This window comes from Chelmon rostratus, chromosome 10 (assembly GCF_017976325.1).
Source record: "Chelmon rostratus isolate fCheRos1 chromosome 10, fCheRos1.pri, whole genome shotgun sequence".
NCBI classification, from domain to species: domain Eukaryota; kingdom Metazoa; phylum Chordata; class Actinopteri; order Chaetodontiformes; family Chaetodontidae; genus Chelmon; species Chelmon rostratus.
Window position 1 is genome coordinate 11,634,248 of NC_055667.1, and position 10,100 is coordinate 11,644,347.

General features: G+C 42.3%; 2 protein-coding genes across 3 annotated transcripts; both read left to right on the forward strand.

The window, feature by feature from the left end:
* Nucleotides 1–372: 372 nt before the first annotated feature.
* LOC121612975 (epithelial membrane protein 3-like) lies at nucleotides 373–3,453 on the forward strand. 2 transcript variants are annotated; one of them, XM_041946186.1, is made up of 5 exons: nucleotides 373–508; nucleotides 1,492–1,582; nucleotides 1,683–1,785; nucleotides 1,897–2,037; nucleotides 2,737–3,453. In XM_041946186.1, exons 2-5 carry the CDS (start codon nucleotides 1,505–1,507, stop codon nucleotides 2,910–2,912), a joined length of 498 nt encoding a protein of 165 aa, XP_041802120.1. In that variant the 5' UTR covers nucleotides 373–508; nucleotides 1,492–1,504; the 3' UTR covers nucleotides 2,913–3,453. The 2 variants fall into 2 exon arrangements, with proteins under 2 accessions (XP_041802120.1, XP_041802121.1); XM_041946187.1 differs by having other exon boundaries at nucleotides 453–508; nucleotides 1,495–1,582.
* A 255-nt stretch (nucleotides 3,454–3,708) lies between these two features.
* zmynd12 (zinc finger, MYND-type containing 12) lies at nucleotides 3,709–9,831 on the forward strand. Its single transcript, XM_041946626.1, has 8 exons — nucleotides 3,709–3,848; nucleotides 5,372–5,501; nucleotides 6,004–6,175; nucleotides 6,287–6,456; nucleotides 6,729–6,851; nucleotides 6,953–7,046; nucleotides 7,657–7,802; nucleotides 9,700–9,831. The coding sequence occupies exons 1-8, from the start codon at nucleotides 3,709–3,711 to the stop codon at nucleotides 9,829–9,831; spliced, it is 1,107 nt and encodes a 368-aa protein (XP_041802560.1).
* The last annotated feature ends 269 nt before the right edge of the window (nucleotides 9,832–10,100 follow it).

Here is a 10,100-nt window from a genome sequence, read left to right on the forward strand (position 1 = left end):
TACTACGTGAACTGAGGCATGTCAGCATGATGCGTCCCACCCAGATGTTTTCTGTATGACCAGTGCACTCTGAATACTCCTTATGCTTTGCTGCAGCTATGTTGCAGCTGCGTGTTTATTTTTCATACCAGCACTAACAAGACTCATATCATGAATGGCTGGGGTATGGTAGAATACTCATTGTGCACAAGAGCATTCCAAGCGGACTGTTTACAGAGGAGGGCTTTTCATGCGGTTTCATGTCCCTCCACTGGCCATGGGTGGGTCTCATTTAAGTCTTTTTTGGATGGTGATGCTGTACTGAGGGGCCTGCCAGCCAGAGCAAAAGGGAGCTCTGTTCTGCTCAGAGGAAATGGGCGTTCTCCTTGGAAAGTTTGGATGGAGTGACTGAAAAAATAAAGGGGGTGTGGCAAGGCTAGGAAAGGAGAGGGCCACCAAGAGGGGCACAATGTTGTAGAGTGCCGAAGCTACGACTGGGATCTGATTCAGACGACAGGCAATACCTTGGGTAAGTACATATTTCATTGACTTTTCATGGAATGTAAATACATATCTTATTAAACCCTAAGTTCCAGCTGATTTTAAAACAAGTATATCATTGTTGTGTTTCTTGCATCACATCTCCTAATAACACAAGCTCTAAAAAACGGGTGGCAAACACTGTGCCATCAAAAGACACATGTTTTTTATTATTGCTTGTCTTGTGTGCAATAGTAAGATAGTTTTAACAACCCTTACACATAATGATTCTTTTCATAACCATTTTCAGAGATGTTTCACTTTTCATTTTACTTTCATGTGATGGATGAGATCTAGTGTAATTACATAATTTGGCAGGAGCCAAGACTCCACCACCCACCCAAACAGACCTCTCCTACAGATAAAGATCCGCACAGACAATTTCATCCTGTCTCTTATTTGCCTCTTCTTCTTTTTTGTCTCACTGCAAGTCTCCTCATGGTGAACTGACATGTTCGCTTGTGCTGTACTACTGTAGCTACAATGTAAAAATAGCTTTGTGAAATCACAGGCTTTCCCTCAGACTTTAATTTCCTCTAAATTCACAAGTAGAGCAACTTTAATGAAACCCAAGCGTACACTGAATTGCAGACTGTTTACGCTGCGCAATGATAAAAACAACCATTCAGAAAGCCGGAGAGGTTAATTAGGTAAATATTTTGGAGGCATTTAGACTTCAGTAGGCCCGCCCAGGTTCTCTGCAGGTTTGCTGTACGATGGCAACACACAGGCCAGTCAAAGAGAAGTTTTAAAAATAACTCAGCACTCTGTTTTTAAGCATACACAACACAGACTATAGTTCTTTGCTCAGCTACTCAGAGTTTCCATTTTGTGTTTCAAGGCAAAACAGGAATGTTCCCGAACACTGATTTTTACTGTGGAACCAGCAGACTCGTTAAACTGCTTGCTAACTGTAATGCTCGTTGCAGTTGCTCAGGAAGCCTAAATTTGAACTGTTGTGTTTGTTTTCAGCAGGGAATTGAAAATGGCATACCTGCTTATGTTTGTGACCCTCCTGCATCTCATCACGCTGGCCATGCTGTTCATTGCAACCATGGAGAAGGTAGTGGTCATATTTGGGACATGGTGTCTCTTCTTAACAGTATTATTCCATAAGTGCAACATATCCTGGCATGTGTATCATGTCTAATCTCTCTTTAAAGTCCTGGTGGGAGTGGGATGGCATGGAGAACTCAGACCTGTGGTACAACTGTAGGTTTGACAACTTCACAGGAACCTGGTTGTGTGCATCCTCCAAAGAAACTGGTTAGCAACTATTTTATGATGTCTACCGCCACAACAGGGGCTTAAGCATTAACAGGCGAAATCTGAGAAGTAAGACTGGTTTTTAGATGTGGGAATGTTTTCCTTTCTCAGAGTGGCTTCAGGCCGTGCAGGTCCTGATGGTTCTCTCAGTGGTCTTCTCCTCGGTGTCCTTCTTGGTGTTCCTGGGTCAACTGTTCACCATGTCCAAGGGCGGACTCTTCTACTTCACTGGGCTGTGTCAGGTCTTTGCAGGTAACAGCAGAGTGCGACAATGTGTCACCGACATGCCTCTGTGTGATGAAAAGAGTGGCGCTTGCTCTTATGGACTGAGAGGGGAAGCACATGTCTAACGTCCATGGCTGGCAAATAAGTTCAAAGTTCAGAGGTCGGGCCCTCTATATTTTAGGCACAGTAGAACTAAAATTGTAAACTTAAAAACAATTTTGTTTGTCCTCCAACCATTTGTACTTCTAAAAATCTAATGTTGTACTGCAAGTGACCAAAACATACCTTTTAAACATTGAGTACAATGGCTGTACAAATAGTTTAATTCTGAACTGGTACAAATTTGTGTCATGTGGTGGATCGGATAAACATTGGAGGCCTGTTATAATCACAAATGTGCCCCAACCTGCAATCAAAGTGACATACGTCTATTTTTAAAAAAATATCTACTGTATATTGAGTGAGTAACAAAAACACTACCAAAAATGTTGTATTCCTGACCGATATTAACTTTTCTGTGAGACAGTCTGAACAAAAAGTTATAATATTGTGATGTTTTCATGTTGTAGGCCGCAGGAGGACTGGAGGTTGTTGCTATAACTCTATTGTATATGTCATTAATTGATATGTATATGAAATAAGGCAGGTAACAAACATTGCAAACGTTTCCATACATCCTGTTTCTAAAACAAACATCATATTTCCTTTTTCTTTTCTTTTTTTTAGGGCTGACTGCGTTTTCTGCAGCTCTCATCTACACACTTAACAATAAGGAAATCCTTCAGGACTCCAGAGAGCTGACCTCAGGACACTTTGGCTACTGCTTCATCCTGGCCTGGGTGTGTGTTCCCTTGTTGCTATGCAGCGGGATCATATATATCCACTTGCGTAAGAAAGAGTGACCAGAAACATTGAAACAATGTCATTAACAGTACTGGGGGGAAAAAAAAGACTTCCTGTTAATGAGAAATGCTAATTTTGCAGGAGGATCTTACAGGTGCCTATGATGATTTTTGCCTATCTTTGGTTAATGTGATGTGAGTGAATTGGAGATGTACAGTGGAACACTTATCAGGAAATAATTTGCTACTTAGCAAACATTGAATACTCAATATCAACCCAATATATAATGCTCACCTTCTGTTTTAAGACATGTTTAGTGTAAGATTGTTGTCAACTGTTGTCCTGTGTTGGCCAAGGAAGAAAAATACCAAAGCAGCCTTATGTACTGTTGTTAATAGTGTTGTAGATCTTATGAAGTATTTGAATTGCTTTTCATTTTCCTTCGAGCAAACTGGAAATATTTATATTTTTGTACCTAAAGCTGTTATGTAGAATATATTTAGTAGCTGCTTTTTCAGAAATATTACACCAAAAAAACAGAATTTGTGCAAGTCCATGGTAGTTACCCTTGTTTTAATGATAATAAATTGCACATTTTATTCCAAAGAAGTTGTAGTTGTTCTTATTATTGTTATTAGGACAAATTTTAAATATAGACTGTATCCTCACATTCTAACTTTTTATGCCTTTAGTAAGGACTTTACCAGCGCAGAGGGAAACTGCTGGGCTCGTCGCCATAGCGACCGTAAACTTACAGTCTCTCAACAGCCGCGGTTAGCTTCATCAGCTAATTTTATGTTGAAAAACTAGCTAACTCGTGTGTCTACATATCTCAAACGGGACCGTCTTGTGATAATGGAGTCTAAAGCTCAAGTTGTGGGGACAACAGCCAAAATAATTCCCCTTGCCTCGTCCAAAGGAGCGGAGAAGTTGTGTGAAGTTTGTCAAAGCGAAGCCCACCTGCAATGCACCAAGTGCCGGGTCACCTTTTACTGGTAAGAGCGAGCTATCCAAGCTAACGTTAGCCATTTTACCGTGCAGCGGCAGGGCCGCTGATGGCCATCTGACCATTTATCTGTGAAAGCAGCATTTCCAAAAGCTGTTGAGTAAGCTTGTGTTCATTGTGTTTGTACTTTTCAACTCGTGTCTACGGTTTGGACGTCAGGTGGCAGTGTTTGCCATATTTTTTCCACAGCAAAAACCACCGAACACGTCGGCATGAGGAGCGTTCATGTGACTGTACCGTCGGGGAGGGAGAGGAACAGCTGGAAATTAAATCACCACAGCGATTATTTTCGTTCATGTGATTGTTAGGCAATAGTTGCCCGTGTCTGTTCTATTATTTTAGCTGGCCAACAGCAGGCTTTTTTCATGTAAGCCAACATTATTGGCGTTGGTGGACATCTCCACACACTCAATTACAGATCATAAGATGGTGCTGGGTGAAATCCTCATTGGCACAGGATGGGAAGAGAAGAGGAGCATGTGGCGACAGCCCTCCCTGCAGGGATTTAAAGGGATGAGCCACTAAACCCAGTCATCTTAAAGGGAGCTTACAGCCACTTATTGTGCTTGCTTCCCCCTCAGCCTTAAAAATCAGCTACACGTGGAGCACATTTCTTGAATTGGATGAAGAACTGGAGTCTATGCCTCATCGAGATATACAAGGCTATCATATGATCAGGAGTGAAATGGTTTATTGGAAGCGTAATGAGCCATTCAGCCGCTGGCTGACTAGAGTTCAGACTAATGTTTGTGGTGACTGTTTATTATCAGGGGAGGAGTGATGCACGAAGAAAACTCAGCAGAGACAAGAAATCTGCGTCCTGACAAGACCCCTTGATTTGTGTGCGATGACACACACACACACACACACATACACAGTGCTACTGAAGATGTGACGTGGCCAGATCACTGACGGCTGCGTCTGTCTCAAGGAACACAAATACACTGGAGTGAGCACACATGCTCCCCAGAAGAAAAAAAAAAAAAACTCAAGGAAAACGAAGACAGTTTCCACAGAAGTGTGCAGCAGAGGAGAGCCAGATGAACAAAATTACAGACCAGTTATGTAATGGCATACAATTTAGTATGCCCTCTGTGCACACAGATGATATTTTCTAAATGGGATAGAGGCTCTTGTTTGGAAATGTTAGCACTTCAGTTCAAACCAACTGATGTATGCTGTAAAGAAACATTTCACCGTTAATGGTACACATTATTGTATCTGTCTGGTGATCTGAATTAAGTCAGATCCACACTTTTAATCAGTTTTTACAATGGCGACTGTGCTACATGTAGAGTATAAGGTGCAGCTCAGCTGTTCAGATCAAAGCAATGAAAAATGTGTTTCATCAACCGCCACAACATGCCCAGAGTGGAGATTCCATATGCATGAAAAAGCAAGTTTTCGCACAAAGCCATGAGGTGGACGAAGAGGGAGGGAGGGAGTCTCTTTGGGAATATAAAATTGAGCTAAAGTTGCAGTCCTTTTTTAAAATTCGTTGTTATTCCACAGTGATGCAGAGCACCAGCAGGCTGACTGGGTGGGGATCCACGAGAGAATCTGTCAGTTGCTTGTTCCCATTCGCACACCGACACTCTTTAGTCTCCAACGGGCTGGTCGCATTGAAATGCAACTTAAAAAGGTGAGGGTGAAAGAGAGACATGAATTCGACGTAAACTACATCCAGGCCATGAAAGGTTCTGAATTTTAAACTCAGAAGTTAATTTATTATTTCTTTTCAAATGGCCAAATGATGAGCTTCCTGGTTTTTAGTTTTAGCTTTCCTTATTTCATATGAATATGAGTTGCCTGGAGTGCATATTGAAATGGTAGAATTAACTGATCGACAAAATAACATTTAGGAAACAGTAATGAAAAAGTCATAGAATCTAAGCAGCAAAAATACATTTAGAATAGACAGAGGTACAGGAACAACTGGTAGTTGATAAGGACGAAGAAGAGAGAGTTGATTTCATTACATGGGTGTTACTACAGTGCTATAGACTGTAATACTGAATATTGGCAGTAAATAAGAGTGGTTTACTCCTGTGTATTATTAGGTAATATTCCTGGAAGAGAAGTGTGATGAATTGATGTAGGGTAAAAGCAACCTGACATGTTCCTTGGTATGGTTTCCTACTTAGGCAGAACTGATTGAGATTTGCAGGATGGTGGCACAGCGCAAACTGTCTGAGGGGAAACACCAGGATGCTCTGCCTGCGGCCCAGTTCTGCCTGCGCTGCTCCATAGATGTCCATGGCCCCAGTTCTGTCCAGATGGTCCCTGCCTACCTGCTGCTGGCTGATGCCAACATGGGTGAGGAAGGAGCACAAAATGGTTTCTCAGCTCAAATTGTCTCCTTTCTCCTAATGCATGACTGTGTGTGTGTCTGTGTGCATATGTGTGTGTTTATACTTGCGTTTCCAGGTCTGGGTAATCTAGCCCTGGTGGCGGAGTTCCTGTCCCAGGCGGAGTGGGCAGTGTTGAAGAGCCCAGAATGTGGTCGCGCAGTCCACCACCGGTTGCATAGGAGTCTGGGCCGCCTCCACATGGCGACTGGAAACCTGGAAGCAGCTCTGCTTAACTTTGCAAATGATGTCTGTGTCATAATTAGTACACTTACCAGAAATGGCTTCAGTACATGTAATACATTTATTGGTGTTGTGAGGGGAAAAATGAAAGCCACAACTCTGTTTGTGCCCTTTGCTTGAGAATACTTTTGAATAAGATTAACAGTAGGTGGTTATTGGCTATCTCTCAGGATGTACTATATGTTGTTCCTGTCATGTCATGTGCACCCATCCAACACTTCAAATCAACAGTATGTGTATACCTCATATAAAAGTCAATTTCTCTGATGTTTTTTCAGATATACTTTGCCAGTGAGGAGTATGGTCTGGACAGCACAGTCACCTGTGGTGGCTACTTTCTTATGGCTGATGTGTTTGTCAAACAGGGGAAGGTGCCCATTGCTCGTTCCTTGTACTCTGAGGTAAAAGTTAAAATGAAATAGATGCAATGTGATTGTGTGATTTGACCAAATCAATTTTTGTTTATCAGTTTCATATTTTATCCCTATTGCTCATATTGTAGGTGGCACGTACTTGGCACTGCCATCTGACCAAGCTCTTCAAGACCCACATCCAGTATGTCCAGAATCCTGACATGATGTTGGAGCCCTCTTATGGTATGCTAATATTGAACCAAATAAAACTAGAATGAAATGATATAAAACCATACATTTAGGTTTTGTCCAACTAGCCAGTTCTACTTTACTTTTCAAACACCTCGCAGACTCAGAAAATGACATCACCGACATGTCATTTGCTCCACCCGCTAAACAGCAGCATCCATTGGCGTATCACTGAAAAAATAAGGTCAACAGTACTATATTTAGCTGAGCTGTCTTGCTGTGCAATCCGAAAGCTAAACCCCAGATTTACACTACCATGCTTAGGGCGGAGTAGAGTCCGGTGCTGACACATCTCTGGCTGTGCAGCATCCGCACCACTACCCTCTATCGCAGCTGTTGGCCTACATAAGTACGAGGCTAAGCCTGTTAGCTGCAACGCAATTTCTTAGGTTTTCTGGGATTTTTACTGGGGAACATTGGGTATGGGAGGGAAGGATGCTTACACAAACTACACAGAAGATACAGACAGACCCAAATTTTATGTTGGCCTCTATTAAATGCTTAAGTACTCGCGGTTTTATTGTGTGTGTGCTTATGCCCATGGTGATTTAGTGTAACCTAAAAGACATTTGCATCTTTGTCTCTATCCATAACTTTCAAACAGACAAAGCCCAGTGGGCTGAAGTGGACGAGATGTTAAGAACTATTTTGGAGTTTGAGCAGAATGACTCCAGAAGAGACCCACCTCAGACTGCACTGGTGGCCCACTGTCTGGCCATGCTGTGGTTCCTGGTAGGAGAGTCCCAGAAGGTGAGCTGACCTGGTTCAGTTTGACACAGTGACACATTTCGCCAGTACCCCTTTAGAGGACTGTCTCAAGATGGGATTAGCTCTAATTGGTAAAGCTGTTGAGATGAGGTTGAATTAGAGGGAGTTTGCATGAGCATCTTGACGCTCTGACTTCCACCTTGGTTTCCAATCTCTCTGTAATACCATTGGAGGCTTTCTGTGTGTAAACTCCACCTTTTTTAGATCTGAGTTAAATGAGCCGGTCTTTAGTGTGTCATGCCAGCAGAGAGGATGAGGCAGCAATGGTTAGGCTCTGTGCCAGACAGGTGAATGCAGCAGACTTAAAACCTTGTCTAGGTCTAAGTTCAGTGGGTTAGATGAGCTCTTATGGCTCAGCACAAGTAGCTTCATCCTAGCAAACAGTAAACATATATATTTAGACCCAACACCAGATGGTTGCACAAATACAACACAATCAGTGCACTACAATAGGTTCATGTGTTTGTTTGTTTATGGTGCTTTGGTGGGTTGTTAGGGTTGGATGAAATACAACTCGAGGTTATTTTAACTTCAGTAAGAGCTTTGCCAGAGATCCAAAACTACTGGAAGTCTTGTTTTGCACCAGCCATTTAGGGCTTGGTGTCAAACCGAAAGACAAACAAAATAACATGAGTTAGCGCAGTTACCCAACACTGTTAAATACCCACTCCGAGTGGCAAGATTAGAGCTGTAGGAATAAGAGCGAGGGCTCATCATGTCAGGATGGTGTTAACTAACCTGAAGGGTGTTCCAACTGATTAGGAGTATCTATGATTTCCACAGTGAAACTCAGTTTTTGTCTGCCTTCTTCCACATGGATTGTAGAGTCTGAGTTAGAGGGACTCTGTGTCTTCTCAAATACACTTCTGCTTGGTGAATTCTTCCTGATATGGGCGTGAGTGTGTGTCAGAGTGCTCTGGTTGAAGGATGATTTGCTCACACCCAGCCGCAAGTCTACTGCTCAGTCCAACTGTCTCTTTCTCCTTTCATTTATTCAATAACCTAGTTTTTAGAAAAAAAAAACGAAACAGGTGTGGAGTTTTAATGATCACTTTTCCTATTTTGACGTAGTAGTGTGTGATGGTAATATTAGTTCTAGTTTGACTTCGACCCATGCTCCGGCCCACATCATGGTTCAATTGTGGTTGTGGTGGTCTAGCACTCTTTGTACTTCATTTTCATTATTCTTCATTCATTAACTGCAGGAACATGCAGTTGAGCATGAGGATGCAGTTTTGAGGGAGCTGTGGTTAAATTCTTTCACTTGCTATCTATGATTCAAGGTTGTAAGAATGGAAGAAAGAGCCCATGGGGTATCAGTTCCGTGTTCACAAGGACGTTTTTGTGCTTGCTCATGAGGGAATTGTTGGGTCTCTGTAGATAAAGAGTCTGGTCTGTACGTGCTCAAAATGTAGTGTCCTGAGACAACTTCGGTTGTAATTTGGCGCTATATAAATAAAACTGAATTGAAAAAACTGAATTCACTTCTGGGAGAGCTGTTGGGGGATATACCACTGAACCACTGAGTAACACACATGCAATTCATACTCCCAGCTGTGTGCAAATCCTAAGAAACTGAAGGAATTCCACGGATGCAACTGCAAACCTCAATGAATTTCACATTGAGGTTTGCATATTTCCATTTAGCATGCATGGTTTTGTGAACAATGCTTTTATACACCCATTTTCTCTCAAATGTAAATGATAAAGGACAATGTATCAGCCTAGCAGATCAGGTTGTCACACGGGTAAAGTGGGATAAGTTAAGCTGTTGCGGTCCAGTTTTTAGTGACATTGTTATATAAGTCAGCTTTACTCTCCCCGGAGAGTCTAACAGCTGCAGCTGCTGTGTTTGTTTCCGTTTGTGTTTGTGTGCCAGGCGCTGGGATTTTGCAGCATGGCCCTGCAGGCCAGCCAGCTGATACCAAACCATGACCTGACAGAGCCCATTCAGGGCCTGCTGCAGCTGGTGCAGAGTCCACATACAGAACCACGTCCTGGTTCTGACTAATCACCGTACCTGCCCTGCCCATCCCTCTGCTTGGGTATCTACTCCATCAGGACATCTGTTTTAGCCCCACAGTAATCAACCCACGTAAATGCAGAAACCACTGAACTGGTAAGAAATAAAACATTTGAGTACAGACTAGAGCTTATGATGTCATTTACTGTACCAGATGTTGTGAATTGGTATCATAAGCACATAATGGAAAAATCCTGGAGGACGAAAAGTGACATTTGTACTCAGGTTACTTATCTGTAAGCACATAAAAACAAATG

What these genes read in the sequence shown, in the direction of transcription:
- LOC121612975 (XM_041946186.1), top strand. Translation starts at nt 1,505, where the DNA reads ATGGCATACCTGCTTATGTTTGTGACCCTCCTGCATCTCATCACGCTG. An exon ending in TGCATCCTCCAAAGAAACTG is followed by an intron (nt 1,786 to 1,896) that starts GTTAGCAACTAT and finishes TTCCTTTCTCAG; the next exon opens with AGTGGCTTCAGGCCGTGCAG. An exon ending in GCTGTGTCAGGTCTTTGCAG is followed by an intron (nt 2,038 to 2,736) that starts GTAACAGCAGAG and finishes TCTTTTTTTTAG; the next exon opens with GGCTGACTGCGTTTTCTGCA.
- zmynd12 (XM_041946626.1), top strand. Translation starts at nt 3,709, where the DNA reads ATGGAGTCTAAAGCTCAAGTTGTGGGGACAACAGCCAAAATAATTCCC. An exon ending in TTGAAATGCAACTTAAAAAG is followed by an intron (nt 5,502 to 6,003) that starts GTGAGGGTGAAA and finishes TTTCCTACTTAG; the next exon opens with GCAGAACTGATTGAGATTTG. An exon ending in CTCGTTCCTTGTACTCTGAG is followed by an intron (nt 6,852 to 6,952) that starts GTAAAAGTTAAA and finishes CTCATATTGTAG; the next exon opens with GTGGCACGTACTTGGCACTG.